The sequence below is a fragment of the Pteronotus mesoamericanus genome, unplaced genomic scaffold, assembly GCF_021234165.1.
Source record: "Pteronotus mesoamericanus isolate MK-2021 breed Mesoamerican mustached bat unplaced genomic scaffold, CSHL_Meso_final contig_164, whole genome shotgun sequence".
NCBI lineage: Eukaryota > Metazoa > Chordata > Mammalia > Chiroptera > Mormoopidae > Pteronotus > Pteronotus mesoamericanus.
The window spans coordinates 5,876,298-5,896,196 of NW_026555065.1; the positions used below are offsets into that span (position 1 = coordinate 5,876,298).

The following is a 19,899-nucleotide window of genomic DNA, read 5'->3' on the forward strand; positions in this document are numbered from 1 at the left end:
AAGCTCCAGCCCACCTCCTCCCCCGAGACCAGCCCCTGTCGCTGCTCCTTCCCGGACGCCCTCCGCCCTCCCAGCCTTCAGCCCAACAGTTGGGCAACTTGCATTGCTCTCCCTTCCCTTGCTGGAGGCTGCCTTCTCCAAGAAGGTCTGAGGACCGTGCCTTCCCTGCTTTTGGCATCTTCCCGCATGTCCAAGGAGCCCAGCCTGCCTGGCCCTTCCTGCTCCCCCTACGACGCCCCTGCCGCACCAGGGTGCTGGGATCGCAGGACTGGGGGCCTGGCTCAGAGCCCCTTCTCTCTCCGGCCACAATTACAACATGGCCGGCCTTTTGGTGAGCCCAGAAAGTATTTCTTCCACAATCAGTTTGGGGTTTAATTGAATCAAAGCTCTCTTTCTAAAAATAAGCCAGGAACGTGTGGGGTTGGGGGGAGAGACCCCAGCAGACAGGAAGCTCCTAATAAGGGCCTAGGTGCTGTTACTGCCCTTCCCAGGGGCCAAGGCATTTCGGCCCCTTGGCGGGGAGGGCCTCTCACTTTGGAAGTTCAAGCAGCAGAACGTCGCAGCCCTGTTCTGTTCAGGGTGGAGAATGCTCAAATAAAAGCACGTGGCTGAATTTCTGAACCATCAGAGTCACTTTTGAGCACTGGTGTTTTAGACTCAGGGTAGAGTTGTGGTCTGAAAGAAAAAGGCCGTAAACCAGGATTTTGGAGACACCCACGTGAGAATAAAGCCAAGCCAGGTTCTCCGTGACCTGCCTGTTAAAGAACAGGCTCGTTAGCTGGGCTCTCATTCAGTGACCCCAGGATTCCCCCGCCGCCCTCTGTCATGGCGACGGGCTGTCCTCTCCTGCAGCCCCCAGCTTTCCTTGTCCCCAGTTGTCTCTGGCACACCCGAGGCTCTGCCTCAGGCATGCATGGTCCCCTCTGCTCTGAGGTGCTGCTCCTCCATCTGCCAGGCACAGACAGGTTCTCCACAGACTGTTGGTTAAAAACACGAGCTTTGGAAACAAACTGGAGTCTGAGTCTCTACTTTGCCATTTACCAGCTGCGTGGTCTTAGCACAGTGGTTGGGAGGTCCCAGCTCTGCTTGCTGTGTGGTCTTGGGCAAGTCACCCAACCACTCTGTGCCTCAGCCTTGTCATCTATAAAATGACACATCTAAAAATTATGTGTCATGCTTTATACGTTGCTGTGGGGACTTAACGGTGGTAACAAAGATCCGCGCCTGGCTTGTGGTGGGAGTACACTGTATCCGCCATCTAGAGATGAAATGCCCGCTCCCTTGCGGCTGAAGCCTGCCCTGACTCAGGGTGCGGTCCCTCAGGCTGCACATCTCCCACCCGAGAGGCTACGTGGCTCAGCTCACGTACTCTCTCCTTGCTCTGAACTTGCCTTGAACAAGAGTGTGGGACCTAACTCACACCGCAGTCGCTGACCTTTGTTAGTGCATCGCCACACTTGGATTGGGAGCTCTGCCAGGCTGGAGTCTCTCCCCAGATCCGCCTGCAGAGTGATTCCTCTGGTTGGGTGCCCTGGCCTGCCGCAAGGGCCCCCACGGCGCGCTCCTGGCCACCCTCCTCTCGACGCCACGTGCCCTAGCCAGGAGTCCTGCCACTGTTGAATTGCTCCCTGTTCCCCTAATGCATTTGAGCCTTTCGTAAATCCAGGCCTTAGCAGGTGTGGTTCCCACTGCCCAGAACACTGCTCCCCCACCCCGCCCCACCCTTCTCTGCCAGGAAAACGCCTCTTCATTAGGAGTTAGGCCAAATGCCCTCTTCTCAAAAGCCTTCCCCAACTCCAGGGCTCTGCGTTTTTCTCCCACGACTCTGGCACAAATTCGTTCTCTGTGGGCTGTGACCTTCTCCAGGAATAAGAGAGTGTCCCCAGTGTCCTGCACACAGCAGGAGACGGAACCCTTGAATCAGGCCGTGAGTCCGCCTCATGCAGCTGCACTGAGCATCTGAATGAACTCCCGCAGCAGCCCCCCTCCCACCCCCACCCCCACCCCCACCCCCGCCACTTCGTGCCTGGCTGAGTCTTGGTTTGCCCCTCTGCACCTTCCCCACAAGTGTTAGCTCCCCTCCAAGCCTGATAAGCTCGGGGGACGCCTGCGTGACAGGCTTGCAAACTGGGAGACCAAAAGAGACCACAAAGGATGGTCTGAGATTAAAACATGAACTAAAAGCAGTTTATGGCAGGCAGTCGGGCCCTAGGCTCACATCTTCCCTGACAAAAGTCAGTCGTTACCTTAATTGAGCTGATTGTCTTTTTGCACCTCTGATAAACATACCTTGGGACCCCTCAAAGCACAGGCACCAGTCCAGAGCCAGAGACCACAAATCCTCTCGTTGTTACAGTTCTCGTGTTAATTGCTGACTGCTCACTATCCTGTACCCACCTATGTAAAAAAGGTATGTGTCTGTCATTTTACTTTGTATCCAGTCCCAGAGGTTCACACCTCCCTTTTACTTTTTTTCACCCCCCTAATCTATCACCAATGGATTTCACGTAACCCACTACGTCTTCTCTTTTGTCATGTATAAAGTAAGGTGCAAAACTACCATTTTCCGGGGCATTTTCTCAACCAATTGAGATTTTGCGTCCCGGCAACTGTCATCAGTTGGACTCAAATAAACTCACAAAAATTCTCTACATGTCTGAATGTTTCTTAGGTTGACACCTCTTTCCTGGACTTCACCTCAGGCTTCCCGCCTTTGTGTAGGTGGTGGTCAGTTCCATCCCTATTCTAGTGAAGTCAAAAGAGAAAAACATTTGGGATTAGAGAGCCCAAATCACCATTTTACTAGGACACAATCCTTTGTTTTTAGACATACCAGTGACACATTCTCCGTTGCTCCGGTGATTCTTCGACATCGCCTTCTTGCAGATTAGAAATGCCTCTCCTTTTTCTGAGTCCGGTCTCTCCCAGAGAAGGACCCTGGCCAAGCAGTCGGCAGGCGCTCACTGCAGGGAGGGGGCTGCCGTCCCGGCTGGCGTTTGGAGAGGCACAGGTGCACTCTATCTTTAGCTGTGCAGCCTTCCGATTAGGTAACACCCACGGGCCACGGGGCCTGGCTACTTTCAGAGGAACATCATTGCATCTTTCTCCCCCTGGTCTATTTCTTCTTTGAAATTCTTCTAGAGTCAGCAAGGCTGCATGGAATTCAGTGGTACCCCTGGGCTCTGCCTCTGTCACTCACACACACTCCTCCCTCTACACCCCGCCTGTAACACGCATCTGATAACTGTGGTGCTGGTACTCAAGGTAGAATTTCTCTCACAGGATAAAGAGGCATTCTCCTCTGTCTTCTACCTTCTTCCCATCCCCATGAAACTTTCACACAGGTTTATTCCTTTAAAAGTTTATTTCTGGTGAATAAAAAAAATAATTTATGTGACCAGGTCAATAGAGTAAAGACATTATGACACGCAGCAGAGTTTAACGTTCCTGTTTGCTTCTGGACTTTGCAGCTTGAGGAGAAGGCGGCTGAGCAGAACCCAGCCTCCCGGAACCAGGGGGCACCGGCGGGCAGACTCTCACGTGGACGCTTGCTGGAGGGATGGGAGGTGGGCTGAGAGGAGGGCCAACAATCCAAACCTCTTTTACAGAACGGAAATGAGCTACGGGTTTCTTTAAGCAGCCAACAGCTCTGTCACATGGCTGTGCCTAATGACCATAAACATAACACGCCCAGCAGATGCTCAGGAAGATGGAACAGTTGTCTCGGGGACTTTACACACAATACTTGGAGACCATGCAGAGCGAGACACCTTCGCCCAAGGCCACCCCCTGAGGCCAGCCCCCGGAGGTGACTTGAGCTCCTGGCACAGGAGTCAGGATCTTTGGGTTTCTGAACCCACCGCCTCCGAGACCGAAATGAACGTTTCCTGCCAACCCCTAGGTCCCCCGAAGGCTCGCAGCCACTGCCTTGGCCGGCAGAGGGGCTGCTTCCTGCAGGGGTCTGTGCTGGGCTCTTAGGGTGGAGTCTCCAGGGGCCCTGCCGAAGCCCGGAACTCGGAGCCACAGGAGACTCGGGGACTCAGCGCCAGGGAGGAAGCAGGCTCATCAGTGGGAGGCTGTTGAGTCCCCGGGGAGCGGAGACCATGGCTTGCTCGCCAGCACTGCCCTGCTGCCTGGCTCCCGTGTGTCCGTGGCCTTGGGCTACTTTGATGGCAGGGTTCACTGTCTTGGGGGTGGGTGAATTTGGGTTATTACATGTTGATAAATTAGGAATAGGCTTTGGTTGCTCTTAAACTCACTGACAGATACCCCCCCCCCCCACATTGAAAACCAGCAGGGAAAGCCCACGAAAAGCCCCCCCGGGGGGCGGTTTCCACACATGCATGTGCTCTGGCGCTCATCCCCCGAGGCCACATGCAGGCAGATTGGGGGCCCACGAGCCCGCCCGCCTGGAGGGCTGCCCAGGGCTCCAGGTGCCTGCTCGCACAGACCACCAGGCCCGCAGCCTCTAAATGAGGGCTGCTGAACTAAATGTGGCTTTAGCATTTGTTTGAAAAGCAGGACCAACACAACCCAAATCCCCACATCACTGGGCAGTTCTGAAGTCCAGGTCAGGTTCCTTTTTTGGCCTTCAGAGACAGCAATTTCTGGGCCCAAAGACTGGCCTGAGGCTTCAAAGCCCAGCGCCAGCTTCCCTCCTGGGACGTGCCCACAGTGCTCCCTGGCACTCCGAGACGCCTTCCTGTACTCCAGACCTGGGATTGGTTCACCCTGCAACCGTCCTTTTGTTAGATGCTCTGAAATGAAAACTCACACCCACACTCATATCTACACTATTTCCCTTTGAAGAAGAACCAGAAGCCCCCCTTCCGTGCCCTGGGACACCTGCTGTAGCACCTGTTAAATAACACCCAAAGCACAGCCTTTCCACAATTTTATGAAACGAAGGAAGACAAGCCACAAGGCCGGTCACGCGCATGTGTGCAGGTGGAAGAGGGAGGGAACAGAAGAAAGAGCAGTACCACACAGGCCTCCTAGCAGAACACTCCAGACAGGAGAATATTTGTACAGGCCCTACAAAAATAAACTTGCACCATGCCTGTTCTATGTTGTCGTAAAGGACAGATCTTTCCATTTGACTCATCTCCGGAGGTTTTTCTGTATCAAATGCAGTACAGGCTTTTAATGACTCTGAGGCGGGGACAGAGAACTTATTGCCTGTCCCTGCCTGGCTCCTCGGACGCCAGGACGCGACAGGGGACAGGTGGGAGGAAAGAAGTAACTGCACAGCCTGGAAGAAAAGGGGGTGAGGGTGGGCTGTGGAGGGGCCCCTCAGACTCCTGGGACATGAGGGTACTAACCCGGCTTGACTGTGAGCCTTTTGGGTCTGATCCTTAAGTCTCAGAAAGCACCCTGTGCCCGTCCGCAGTGTCTCAAAGGGGGGAGAAGCCGCAGCCCACGGGGCCGTGGCCCAGAGCAGAGTGGACTAGCTACACTGAGAAAAGGGCGAGCAAAAGTGTGGGGCGCTACCTCCCCAGCAGAAGTGGCGCCCCTGCCCGCGCCTCCCTGCACACGCTCCCCACCTGCTCTGTGCGGACACCGCACTTCCTTTAGCTTTCTACTTGTCTGCACAAAAACTCTCTTATGTGCAGCACTTATAAGTCTTTCATAAATATGGGAAATTGTCAAAGTTTAATTATATTTTAAAGCCATGACATGGGCTAGAGTCTGCTAAAGCAAGGTTGTTGGCATAGTCTAGTGGTGATACCTTTTGAGGACCCAAACATCAACTGTCCCCCTGGGTGGAATTCTGAAACTATACGGTGGATGTGGTATGAGACGGGACGCCACATTCCTGCAGAGAAGGGGAGAAGGGCCGCCTTCTGCGGCCCTCGGCTCTGAAAACCACGCGCCCTCATCACCCTGGTCTCTTCTCCACAAATCCTTTCAAAGCCACTTTCTACCTGGGATGAGGATCTGTCTTGGGTCAAGGCTCAGATTAAAAGTAAATTCAAGGCCTTAAAATGCCCTTCTCCAAGGAGAGGGCTCTGAAAAAAGAGAGAGGAGAAAAAATACAAAATTGTGGAAGAGCGGCATCTAGAAGACGGACTCTGAAAATAGCATGCATCTTCACTTACAAGATGATGCAATACTAAGCAAAACTACCTTGTTAAAGGTTCATATTGATTTTAGGGTGCACCTAGATCTCAGAACTATTAAGACACAGGAAAAATGTCCATCTCAGGAGGGAGGAAAGGCGACAGACTTGTAAACAGATGCCTCCCAATTCTGAATTCTGACCGCTTCAAGAGCAGAGGAGCCGATGCGGGACTCGGCAGATGGAGTCACCAAGGAATGGCTTAGCTGAGCTGAATCCCCGCCTTGAATGCCGCAAAGGGGGGCGCTGCAGCGCCTGTCATAGGGGGGACATGGGTTTGTGTGAATGCATTGGTATGAACCGAAACAGCCTCTGCAGCGTAAGGAGCCCACACATTTTATTACAGCCCCTGCTCACCAAGCCCTGACAGTTACCCCATACCTTTGCCCTTTGGATTATGGAGGAAAAAAAAGAAAAATCATTTGATTTTCTGGGCCACAGAATACAAGACGGGTCTAGACTGTATAAGGAGCTTACACACTGAGGCGAGAAGGCGTGCAAACAGGAGCAGGAATTCGTCACCCTCTGGGTGAGCCAGCGCTTGAGACGCAGGAGGGTGACCCTGGTCGCCCTCCTGGAGTCCATACTGGTTTCCGTTTCCGTCGTTTATTAACTGTGTTCAACTCCAACTTCCACCTTCTTCTGAGAGGGAGAAGAGTATCTTTGAATATCTATGGCATCAATGACTTCCTTTAGCCATTATTTTTTTTCCTGTTACGATTTCACAAAAGGCCCAGGAGCGGCCCAGAGAAGGACCAACAGAAAACACAAGTGTCTGAGGATGACTAATACTGACTTCCCTTTTTTGGTAACAGTCCAAGAAATGTGCGCCCCTCTCTCCTGAGATAAGGTGAGGCATGAGGGGAGGTGGCGGAGGAGCTGGGGGGGCGGGGGGGACACTGTACCGTGTGACATCACGATCATGCAGCTGGTGCCTGACAGGACGGAGACATGAGAATGAGCTCTCAGGGCTCTGGGCTGGCCCCGGGGGCGGGGGCAAGCAGGCAGCTTCCAGGGAAGTGCCCCGCCTCTCAGGAACACTGTCTGTCCAGTTCTCGAAGAGCCGTCCCCTGGGGCTCGCCATCCCGGCTCTGGCCTTAACCTTCGTCCTCCCTCAGCTCAGTGGGTAAGAACTTATACTGCTGTTGGCGGATCTGGGCCAGTTTTTTCCTTGCTTCTTCCAGTTCTCTCTCTTTCTTCAGCATTTCCTCCTGGGCAGCGATAATCTAGAAGGAAAGCAACAAGCTGGATGGATCTAAAGCTTTCTAGGAAACTGCCTTGCCCGCTCCGCTGCGTGCCTTGTGGGCTTCCCATAGTGTCTGCAGCAGTGGGGCACTGCAGTGGGCCAGGGGTAAGCAGTAGCTCTGGACACCAGTCTCGGAGCCATGGTTCAGATTTTGAGACCACTGACCCAGCTGACCCAAGAAAAGAAGCTGACTTCTGGCCATTGACTTAATACACACACCTGTCATTCCTACTATGCACAGGCTTTGGTGAAAGCAGTTTAGGGGGAGTGTCCCATCATCTTCTTGGCAACAACACTGTGAGGCATGCCCCATTGACTGGTCTATTTTTCCAATGAGGAACCTGAAGCTGAGAGATAAGAGTCCACTTCCTGGAAGTCACCTGGTTCGTGGAGCAGGACCTGGCCCAGGTATTCGCGAAGCCAAAGGGGGAAGTCACTAACAACTAGATGGCTTTCATATATTTATTTCGTGTTTCTAAGGTATGCAAAATATTAGTAATTGGTATTATATGAAAAAGGTAAGTTTGTGTTCAAGAAAGCCAGACAGCTTTCTTTCCCGTGGGCCTTTTCAGAGCCTGTCCCAGGCCAATGATCATGTGATACTCTGAGGCGGGGGTAGAGTGCACTGTTTCACTTATGTGATCAGAGACCCTTCTGCATGGAACTTCTCATGGAAGTAGTGTATCAGTTTAGAGAGTCTGGTGAAAATGAATCCAGTGTATTTCCAAATAGAGGGAGTGGTTCAAGAAAAACTAAGGAAGGCACAGGAATGAGTAACTTCCATAATAGGGTCTCGATGCTCTTGTCACTAAAAGAAAACCAACCTCATATAGTGGATTTGTACCTACATACACCTTAGACTGCAAACCTGATATCCTGAAGTTTCCTCCTCATTCCCAAGCACACATGTAACCCTGCGTAATAAGGCTACTCTCCTACCATCCCATCTACACTCGGAAAAGTTCTGGGAAGGGGCCATCATTCATTCTCTCTTTTGAGCCAAGTATTTTGAGTGGTGGCAGCTCCAAATGCGTAACTCTGTTTACATAATAATATTGCTGTTCTCCACTTTCTCTTCTCCTTTCTTTATAACAGAATCCCTGATTTTCAGCCAGGCATGTGACTGCAGGGGATACTGCCTTTCCCAGCCCCCCTTTACAGGGAGGCTGGCCATGTGACTAAGTGCTGACCAACGGCTTATGAGAGGAGGTGATATAAGCAACTTCCGGGCCATGCCAGCCCCGCCTTTACCTTTTCTTGCTGGCTGGGAAGCCCAGGTGGTTGTGCGCTAACTTGGGCCAAGTGGCCAAGAGCAACAACTTAGGGATGGCTTAGCAACAGGGAGATAAAGTCTGGGTTTCAGACACAAAAGAACCACCACACCATTCCTAGACTGCTTATACCCAGAATGTCACATGGGAGAAATAAACTTGCGCCTTGTTTAAGTCGCTGTCGTTTCGTGTCTCTGTGAGAGCACAACGCCCACTGTGGGTATGCGCACTGTCTGGATTTAATCACAAACCTGAGCAATGCCCCCTACAAATTTTGTTTTCACTACGACATCGTCATCATCAGCTTTGCCAAATGCTGCCTTCTGGGCTGCACGAACAAGATTGTCTGAGGCTCTTTTCACAGCATTTCCTGCCGCCTGGAGAGGGAACAAAACACACATTATGTCAATAGAGACAGCCATTTGGATCTGGCAAGAACAGACATGAGGGTACAGTTCATGAGACTGTGACTCTATTTATTATCCAATTAAAACACGGAAGTTCTCTCTAGTTAGTATACATCTGCCTGTCCATCTGTCCATCCGTCCACCCACTGATTCTACCAACATTGGCACCAACCTAAGCTTGGCTCATTCACAGATGAATGAGATCCAGTTCCTGGCTCCCGAGGAACATGCACTTTTGAGGGGAATTACAGTTAAGTAAGTAATTGTACCATGGTGATGTGTGTGTTAACAGAAGCACTCAGGGCTGCCTCCTTGGTCCAGAAAACCACCTCCCCTGCCCATTCAACTTGGACACGCTGGCAGACTGGCTCAGACACCACTTTCTCTTGGTCCACCCGTCTTACGCGCCCAGTGCGCCTGCAGTGCTCTGCGCTGGCTTCTCTGCAGCCCTTACCACCCTTGTGGTTGCTTTTCTCCCTCCTGGACAGTGAGTGACTTGAGGACAGGGACTGTGACTTGAATCTTTGCATCCCCAGTATCTGGCACAGTGTCTGCCTGGGGTGGGTGCTCACTGAATGATTTTTGGTCAAATGAAGGGCTATGAAAGCGCTATACACCCCTGCATGAAATGGCTGGGATCCCCACAGTAATAAGGCCTTTACAGATGTACTTTTAGCATCTGAGCTGGGCTTTATGTCACCCGAGTAAGGGTGGGCAACTGCTAGAGACATGCAAAGAAAAGCTTTGCAGGCTGTATCTGGATCTTCAGCAAGGGCTACAGCCCACATTGGCTTCCTCTTAATGCTAGGGAAGCACAGCCCCAGGGCCTTGTCTTCTGACACCTGAGGTTTGAGATTATCTTCTAATGATGGTCAAGGCTTTGTTATAACTCCTGAGTTCCTTGCTCAGCCCATTCCGAATCAAGGATTTGTGCTTGGGGATTAAAACTCCGAAACTTGAGAGCTTTTCTCATTCGAAGTTAACTGGCTCATCTGGTTGTGAGCTATAGTGACAAATAGGTACTATGGGGGCTTGCATAGAAGGGAAGGGGAGCCAGTTAATCTCTGACAAGTAGTTGTCATCTGCTTATTCTCAAAATAGCTTTTATGAGGTCAGAGCTCATTCGTCCACTTTTCTGATGCTGAAACTAAAGTTAAGTAACTTGTCTAAGATCCTGTAGCTATATGTCATAGAGCTGGGATCTGAATAGGTCTGTCTAGCCCCAGAGAACCTCCGGGTCATTGGAAGGAACTCAGACGTGACACTGCAGCATCCACTTACATCAGCAACAGTGAAAATGAGAGTGACGCTGTGCTATACCTGGGCCTTACATTCCTTCACCCTCATAAGATCCAGCGCAGGTATCTGCATTCCCATTTTACAGATGAGGCAAACTAAGGTCAGGAAAGTTCTGAGTGATTTGTGTAAGATCATATGATAATACATGGCAGAGGCAGGACTTGAACCCCAGTCTCAACTTGGAGTGTTTTCCTCAAAAGGGTTCCCTAAACCTATGGATCACACATTCACAAACGTATGGCTCCCCACTTCCCTCTGGGTTTATCCCAGGTGGCAGAGGAAGGCAAGGGAGGTACATCAGAGACACTCAGGAGGACCGAACAGCAGCAGTGCACTTTAGAACTTCCCAAGTAAAACGAGGTCTGGGTTTCGGTGGAATTGTTCAAATATTTCTGCCATGTATGAAATTACCCATGACTTATATAAACACATTTTTTTAGCACATAATCTGCATTTTAACACATAATAAAAATCTAGAAAATTAGAAACAAAATGTCCAAAGTATATAGGGCAATTCAGTCATAATCAGCTGATGTGATATCATGCAATCATTAAAAATGAGACCCGTGAAGAATGGACCGGTTAGCTTTGCATTGAGAAATTATGAAGACTTTCCTTCAAGGAAAAAGATATGCATGATAAAATGTTAAGTGAAAAAAAAGCAGTATGTCTCTTGCTATGATTACAACCAGACAGAATTATTTTGTACATAGATAAACACAGGAAGAGAAAAATGATATTATTTGACATGTAACAGTGTTGAGGCTATCCCAACATTTTTCATCCCAACATTTCTTTCACTGTGTTTAAAACACCATGTAATTAAAACAATCAGGAAAACATATGCTGTGGGAAGGACTCGACTGTCACCTTCATAAGCATGTTCTCTGCGGTCTGGGGGACCTTAGCCACAGTCTCGGATAAACTCCTCAGCCCTCTCACTGCCTTCTTGAGCAAACAGTGAACGAGGGCCTCCACTGACACAGGCACCGTCTGAGGTACGTGCGATGCAGAGATAAAGACTTGGTGTCTGTGCTCAAGGAGCTCCCCGCCTTGTCAAGGACAGATATAAAGGTAAGTGTGGCGGACCAGGTAATGGGAACCGTAAGAGTGGTCTGGCTGTGGACTCTGGCTGTCTGAGGCCTGGGAGTCAGGAGGGGATTCCCAGAAGAGGTGACTTTGGAGTTGAGTCTTGAAGGACAAGTAGGAGTTCCTCAGGCTGGGCTGGTGGGAAGGAGGGCCCAGGGCACGAGACCAGAAGGCACACGTGGAGAATGTCAGTTTGGTGGGGCAGCAGGGTGTAGGATGCATGCTCGCATGTGGTAGAAAATGAGAAAAGTGGGACAGAGTTGGCTGATGGAAGGCCTGGTGGGTCATGCCAAGGAAGTGAGACTGTCCCCTTTGGCGACACTTACCCGCTCCAACAGGAGTATTTTCCCACCAGCATCAGTGACCATTACCTGTAGCCGCCTCATGGCCTCTGAATCCTGGTCGGCCTTCACCTTGCAGGCCACGAGCAGCTGAGCTGTGGAAGCCGCGACCTGCTTGGCGGATGAGATGAGCTTTTCCTCACTGGCATGTCCCTGAACGGAGGCATTGGCCGCCTCACAGAGACTGCTGGTTGCAGCTGCCACCATGCGGGCCTGGGGACAGTCAACAGAGAAGTGACCCAAGGCCCGAACCTCCTGTAGGGGCTCGCAAAAGCAAAGGGGGAGGAAAAAGGCGACTCACGGCAGAAATCAGCCCCTGTGACCACTGTCCATCATCCGCGGCGTTGGCGGGGATGGAGCCCACCTAGAGGGAGTGGAGGTAGAAATCGGCAGTGAGAGCTGGAAGGCTCAGGGGGACCTCAGACCCGCCACTGCCCAGCACTAAAGGGAAACACATCTCAGACACGCAGCACCACCAGGCACTCCTACCATCAGGACCAGCATGAGAACGAGCACCCCTTCCCATGCGGGAGGGCCCTGGCCACTCCAAGGCGGCACCAGCACAGCCTGGCCCGTTTCCACCCGGAGCCCCTCTGAAAGGCTGTGAATGGCCTGTCCAGTTGCCAGGTATTATGTTTCTGGGAAATGGCTCAGGAATGATAGATTGGGGCTGTCTTTACGCGCTCATTTCCTCTGCCGACCTTTCTCCACTTCAAACATGGGAGCCCCTGAGGCCTCTTCTTTCAAGGGCCAAGGGAAACTTAAATCTCTCCTGATCACAGAACCTGAAGCCATGCTGTGATTTTTCTGGCAGATGATGCAAAAATGGGTGGTACATTCCTTTAGTACAATTAAGTGCAGACCCTTAAGGAAATACAGACCGTTTTGTAGGGGGTGGGGAGAGAATTAAGAGGCTGGAAGTAAGATGATCTCTGTTTCTATTTAGAAATTATGGCAATAAGTAAAATATTTTCTATCCAGATGTAGAGGGAGTATCTATGGGAGGAAATACTTTTACACTTGTGGGAGGTGTGTGGAGAGGTAATAGATGGCTCTATTTAAAAAAATATTTTTATAATATACTTATTATTTTTTTATCCTTACCCAAGGACATTTTTTCATTGCTTTTAGAGAGAGAGGAAGGGAAGGATAGAGAGAGAGAGAAACATCCATGTGAGAGAGAAACATCAATTGGTTGCCTCCTGTACATGCCTGGACCAGGGATCCATACGTGCCCAGACTGGGGACTGAACTTGCAACCTAGGTATGTGCCCTGACCAGGAATCGAACTTACAACCTTTCGATTATAGGATGACACTCCAACCAACTGAGCCACAGTGGCCAGGGCAGTTGATGACTCTCTCTATTTGACTATGAACTTGAGGATCTGTCAGCAATTACAGGAATCACATCAGGGCTTGGTGAATTTCAGGTAAACCGCAAGGTCCTGCACATAGGCCTAGAGTTCATCCAAATCCAGCTGAACCTCCTTTACCAACTTTTTAAATGCTTCAACATCTGAGTCCCTTGGAAGACAGCGGTTCTGCCACATTCAAGTCAGCTTCTTTAGACTCTAGCAAGCAATGTATCTGGCACATAGGTGCCCTTTTATCAATAATCTGGAGTTTTCAGGTAGGACATTCTTCTCAATGATCCATTTTTGGTCTTTACATATTCATCTATCAACAAATACTCGATAAGCACTGGCAACAAATACTTGGTAAAAGGTAAGGTTAGCACTGTGCTACGTATATAGGGGATAAGTGAGAAACATAGAGGAGCAGACTGCATGCAACTTGGAGAGATGTACATATATTAATATTGAACAACATACCAAACAAAGGTTTAGACAGAAAAGCTGGAGTATGCAGTTTGAGATTAAGACATGGCTAATTCACAAGAGTCTCCCCGGAGGAGGAAGGACAGCCACTGGTTGGGCATAACTTTCTGTCTGTGCTACACGCTCTTGGGTCAAGACACAATCATAACCGTCCACCTGCACACTGACAGCGCAGGCCTGTCAACAGCAAACAGGAGTGACTGACAATTATGATGACCAAAGTTCCCAAACCCACAACCTGACAGGCTTTCTACAGGGCCTTTGCGTTTGAGAGGCTCTCTGCAGACACAGTTTGGATGAGGTGGTTTCATGTCGTATGGGAAAAAACAGGATACAGGGAGTATTTTCAATTGGAGAGCCTCCCCATAGCCAGGATGAGTCTAATATGCTATTAATTCTTTGGATTGTTGAGAAAGAACTATGCTTTCATGCTAATGCAGATGGAATGGGTGGCTGGAAATGAAGCAGATCAAAGACATCGCAGGTTTAAAACCAGACGGGCCCTTTGGCCAGTGGGCTCAGGAAAATGGTAACTGCAGAACTGGACGGCATTCGGCCCCACAGCGCTAAACAATCAACAGAGCCCCTGGAGCTGGAAGACAGTATGGTAAAGTCTGTGCTTATATAGCCATCCACCAGGAAAATATGACAGCTTGTGTCTTTCCATAGCCTAATGCACAGCGGGAATATAAATGTCTTGCTCAGGCCCTGATCACTGCCCGAGGTGGGTTTCTTTCCTTAACCAGAAGCAGATGAGAGACCCGGAAGCCAAACCCTTCGCTCTGTTTGTGAGGTTTAAGCAAACAGCATTTTCAGGCGGTTGGGACAGATGGGCAGGTCAGTGAGGGAAGGCACAACACTGGTTTCTTTGGTCCGACCAAAAGCCTTCACATCTTTTCCTCACAGGCTCTCACCAGGTGAACGTCCCACTGCTTAGCCAACGGCGTTTACCCACCTTTCCTTGGGCCACCAGCTCCCTCTGGGCTGCTGAGGCTGATTTGACCAGGGCACTTGTGGCAGCCGCAATAGACTTAGCAGCTTCCAAGATCTGTTCTTCAAAATCCAGGGTCTCATCCGCTTGCTATAACCAAAAGAAAACAGCGTCACACACAGTTCATATCCACAAAGGGCGCATTCTGCCAAGCTACTTACTGCTTGGTCACCTGGCTCTTCATCTATTTCTTTTTGTTGGCAAACCACACCCAGGCTGAAAGGCCTAAGCTGCCTCCCCGTGCCCCCTCTCCAAAATGTGAAAGCCGCCAGCACTGACATCCTGCACAAGTGTTAACTCAGGAAGTTCTAAACAGACTATTTTTCCAGGCCAGAATCTTTAAAGAGACATACATCCACTGTGAGTCAAATATCTTGAATGGTTCCATTAGCATCAATAACCAAAGTCAAAATAATCAATAATCAAAATCCCAAATGTGGGTAGTGGCACCTTCTTCCAGGGCTTAGGGCTCAAAAATGGCAATGAGTCATGAAAAACCTTATTTTTCTGGGGTGAAAACAAAAGCACAATAGCATCTGCATTTTTCTGGCTGAGCACGAAGAGAGCTACGTACCAACCAAAGATCACCCCATGATGGAAAAGAAATCCATCGAGGTGGAGCTTGTTCAGTCACCCGGCTCCGGGGGCCCCGTGGCACCTGGGGCAGGACACCGGCCACCGCTGCGCAGGTGCCGTCAGCTCAGGGGGGCTCTGCTGTGAGTTCGCCACCACCTTGCCCTGCGCTGCCAAAACCACCTGGGAAGCTGAAGAGGAGCTCTTGGGAAGCAGGGCTGGGTGGGATGGAGCACCTCCATTTGGGGTGGTCAGACTAGATAACATGCGGGGTCCCCTGCAGCACGAATATTCTGCCAACGCGCTGGAGCTCCCCTTAGGCCCCAGAATGTTGAAGATGTGGCTGGTACCTTTTAGGTATGAAGAGATGATGGTCAGGTGTAGCAGTGCTTTTCTTTGCACATGTGTGGGAAAATATGCTTAATGTAAAATTTACCCTTTGGACCAATTTTAAGTGAGTCAGGGGCATTAACTACATTTGCAATGCTGTACAATAGCAATATGGTTTTAAAAGTACCTACTACGTGCCAAGCAGTTTTGGTGAAAACTTATTTTTCACCAAAAGACAGGAAAAAAATCCTGCACTGTAGTTATCTATATCCTTATATTTACAGTGAGAAAACGGAGGCTCAGTGGGGTGAACAACTGGGCTCCAAGTCACGTGGCAGCAGGAAAAATCTAAACCAGACCTAAGCCTAAATCTCTCTGATTCCACAAAGATATGTTTTACTAGCCAAGGGCCACTGCGCCCCCCACCCCCCAAACCGGGCATCAGTGAGGAATAATTTCGAGACAGAGGCTCAGAGTTGGCTGGCTAATGGGCCTGTAGGGGACATCACGCAGGATGAATACAATTCGTTTCCAGTTCCCTATAAGTAATGATCACATCTTGAATCATGAGAGATGCCAATCTCATTTTCATGTTTACAACCCATATTATCGAAAATAAGATTTCAGTGCACATGCAGCGGATCTGAAGGATGGCAGCGGCACGGAAGAAGTTCTGAGGTGGACGCTGGGCGGTCTTTCTCTTTTCTGACAGTCTTGCTCTGGGAGCATTCGGGACAGGAATGGATTCAGTTCCAGTGGAATCATTTTGGAGTCTTCATTATGGGGTGGGACCGGGGGAGTAGTGATGGTGGAATAGAAAATTTGTTTACTGAAATACAAAAATGACTCATTATAAGACACTCTGGCGTGAAAGGTATTGTTACACGCAGGCCCCAGAGAGATGTCATTAGGTTCTGACACATGTGTTCAATGACCTTGAATTTCAACAGCTTTTTTTGTAAACTCACTCTGCAAAAGAAAGTCAAGCATATACAGATGAAGGCACTGAAGAAACCACAGAATCTCTGAGTCCAAAGGGAGCCCCTCCTCATTTTGCAGATCAGAAAACAGAGGCCTGTGGTGGCTCCCAAGCCTCCGGGGTTCCTGTCTCAGGGGCCGCAGCTACACTCTGCGCGCCACCATTCAGTCCACTTTACAGGGTGGAGTGTCCATCAGCAGGTTTCTGAGTTCCCAGATTTTAGGATTCATAAATATGGAATTTCCTAAAAACGAAGTGCTAACTCTAAGCATTGATATATAATGAAATCATCTCATTACAACTGATTTGAAAGGCCTCTCCCATGTCTTCTGCTGCCCTGGAGGGTTTTGTATTTTTTCTTCTCCTTGTTTTCCTTCTTCTTGTTCTTCTCATTGTTTTGGTAGAACACATGCTTGAAATAGATATTCAACTTTGAAATATTTTTGACACCCACTCATTTGTCTTACAATGGCAACTGCTGTAATGCCCTTTGACGGATTTTTGTTTTTCTTTTCATAACATCTCTGTACTTTAAAATGGACACAGCAGAAAGCCTTATTTCTGGGAGACATTCGCTCTGAATAAAAAGCACTAGAGAGCCTCCCAAGGAAGGCGCAATGAAGCTGACTGGGATGGCAAGAGGGCTGGAGGGGGGCTGCAGAGGCTGCCGTCTGGGCAGAGTGCCGCCTGCCCGCCCGCCTGCCTGGGGCGCCCAGGCCTCTCCGCAGGCCAGGTTTATCAATCGTGCGAACCCCCACCCTGCCTCTCCTGCTGCAGGCAGGCATCGACACCTGAGGCTTCCCCATAGCACACAGCTTCGAGCCTCAGAGGAAACGGGATCGCCCAGTGCCCGGAGGCGCGGTGAAAGGCCACGCAGCCCTGTCAGTGCCCCCCCAATGCCTTCAGCTCCCACCGGCACAGTGGATGGACTCGGGGAGAAGGGCGGCAAGGCGGCCAGAGAGGACAACGCGCACGGCTTAACCACATCACAAGAAAGGACAGAAACAGAATCAGCTTGGTCTTCGAAGGACTTAGCTAAATAAAAGGATCACAGTTAAAAGGTAGGATTTGTTAACAGAACAAACTCCACTGCAGCGGGGAGATCGGGGAAAATAAGAACAGCAAGGAGCAGCTGCTATAGGAGACGTGGGCAAAGAGTCTGGAGACCCAGGGCGGCCTGGGCTGGGAGGTCAGGCTCCCCCCGCGGATTCGTCGTTCTCTTCTACTCACCAGAGAGGCTCGGTTGGTTGGTCTCTTAAGATCCTCTTTAGCTGAGATATTTTACTGATCTGACCAGTGATTCCCAAATCTGTCCCTTTGGTGTATGGAAGACTGAGTGAAATCTTCAGTCCTGAGTTTCTCCGCGTCCCCCTTCACACCCCACCCTACCCCCCGCCAACAACTGGAGCCATTAAGATTGGTAAAATAATTAAAACTAATCCTATGCATGCAGTTATTTGTATTTCTTTAAAGCTAGTCACATCAAGCAAAGGCAATGAACTTAAGGAAATGTTTTCATTAAATGGGCTAAACTGATTGCCTTTGCAGATTCACGTGAGGATCTGGTTAAAGCTGCAGACTGTGTTTCAGTAGGTCTGGGGCGGGGCCCGGGAATCTACATTTCTGACGGAGGTGTTCCAGCCAACCCTGTTGGAAATGCTGGCCTGGGTTAAGGAAGAATAGACACACCTGTTAACTCAACCCTGCCAGCTTGTGAGCTCCTCCAAGGCACGGACTGTGTTTTATTCAACTTATGTCTCTTGAGCACAAAATCAGAGAAGCCCATGTGAAGAAGGCTTGGTGAATGAATGTATTTATTCAAAATGAGCCTCCCGAATTCTAGAGTTCAGCAAGAGGACAATTTACAGGGCTAGGGAAGGAGACATGCTCTGAGTAAGCATCCACATCAATACCTGTCCAGTCCTGATTCCCAGGGGATGAAGGCACACACATCTATGTACAAACCCCTGCCCCCGTAAAGCAGTGGGTTGTTAATTTACATTCTGCCTGCATCCCTCAACCAGTCTGCACAGTTGGTGACACCTTGTCAGACATGTACAAATGTAAACACAGTGGCATTTTCCGCATTTTATAGAAGCTCTCAATAAAATAGTACTGGGTAAAATAACAGATGTGCAAACTAAGAATCTAGTCTGCTGAATGAAGGTGTCAGCTGCAGCCTCTGGGTACCAAATCTATTCTCTCATCTTTTGTACCATGTTTTTTCCCCTCTCCCCTCCACTTGAAAAGGCTATTGGCCTGGTCACCACTAGTTCTTAACAACTGTCTTTCCTGGACTGTCCAGCAGGCTAGCCGAGGATGTGTTTCTCCTCACTTTGTTTTTTTTGGTAGCTTCAAGAATGGTTTCAGCACCCTTTTGCTGACATTTTTCCTATTTGGTGATCTTGTGCAGAGCTGCCCTTTTAAAAAAGTCAGAGGTCTGGGAGCTCTTTCCTGGGCAAGACCACACTCTGGGCTGGCCCCCTCAATGCCTGCTCCTGCAGCTGGAGAGCTTTGTGAGTTTTACTCTGATTGGTCTAAAGTTTAGGGAGCTGGAGGCTCCCCTGGGGTAGGACAGGGGAAAGAAGGGTGGAAGGGAACAGAAAACAGCAGATTTTCTCCATTTTTGCAATACTTTTTGCCTTTCAAGGATTCTGAGAACATAGTCTTTGCAGCAATTCATTTGTTTTCTCAACCTCCTTCCCTCCTACCTATCGGATAGGGTTGTTGTAAGGAAAGTATTAATAGACACGGAGCATAACTGACTCATAGTAAATGTTCATTAACTACTCGTAATTAATTTCATTATTATTTCTACTACTACATATATTTTTTTGTGGTCTTAAAAATTGTATTTTTTCTGACTTTGGGCTAAACTAGTCTATTTTCCCTTTCTGAATGCTGTTTTCCACTCATAATTCTAGTGAACAGTTCAACCTGCCTTTTCTGATTAAAACCTAAAATGGTTATAAATAAAAACCACAAAGATAAATGAAGTGTCAAGTGACACATGGTACAGCTTGGCACTGCTTCCAGCTTCTCCCTCCACACTCGGCCAGGAGATGGATAGCCTGAGTTTTAGTCACTGACCTGCACTCTCTGACTGTGCAGACTTTGGGGACTTCGCTCCCCTTCTCTGGGACCAATCCGTTTTCTGTTTGTAACTTGAGGAGCAACTCAGCCTTCCTGGTCCTTCAGCTTAGACATGTTATGGTTCCACATTAAACCCATCTCAGAAGACACTGACTAAAGTCAGCAGGGAACGCTGTTTCTCCTCCTTCCTCTTTGTTGTCCTCTTCAAGACGGAGCCCGGCCTCCTTCCTGCAGCATCTTTACCAAGAGGCCCCAGGCCCGTCCTCCCCACCGGGTCCCTGGGCATGTGTGGGGCAGAGGGAGCGTGTTTCCATCTGCGGTC

At 49.7% G+C, this 19,899-nt stretch overlaps 1 protein-coding gene across 1 annotated transcript in view; it reads right to left on the bottom strand.

The window, feature by feature from the left end:
* Positions 1 to 7,046: 7,046 nt before the first annotated feature.
* TLN2 (talin 2) overlaps positions 7,047 to 19,899 on the bottom strand; it is a 401,255-nt gene continuing 388,402 nt past the window's right edge. Inside the window, exons 56-60 of the mRNA XM_054565330.1 lie at positions 14,567 to 14,692; positions 12,073 to 12,135; positions 11,802 to 11,984; positions 8,887 to 9,012; positions 7,047 to 7,344 (exon numbers count right to left, since the gene is read on the bottom strand). Of these exons, the coding sequence (XP_054421305.1) occupies positions 7,216 to 7,344; positions 8,887 to 9,012; positions 11,802 to 11,984; positions 12,073 to 12,135; positions 14,567 to 14,692 (627 nt within the window). The 3' untranslated portion in view covers positions 7,047 to 7,215. The remainder of the gene's footprint in view (positions 7,345 to 8,886; positions 9,013 to 11,801; positions 11,985 to 12,072; positions 12,136 to 14,566; positions 14,693 to 19,899) is intronic.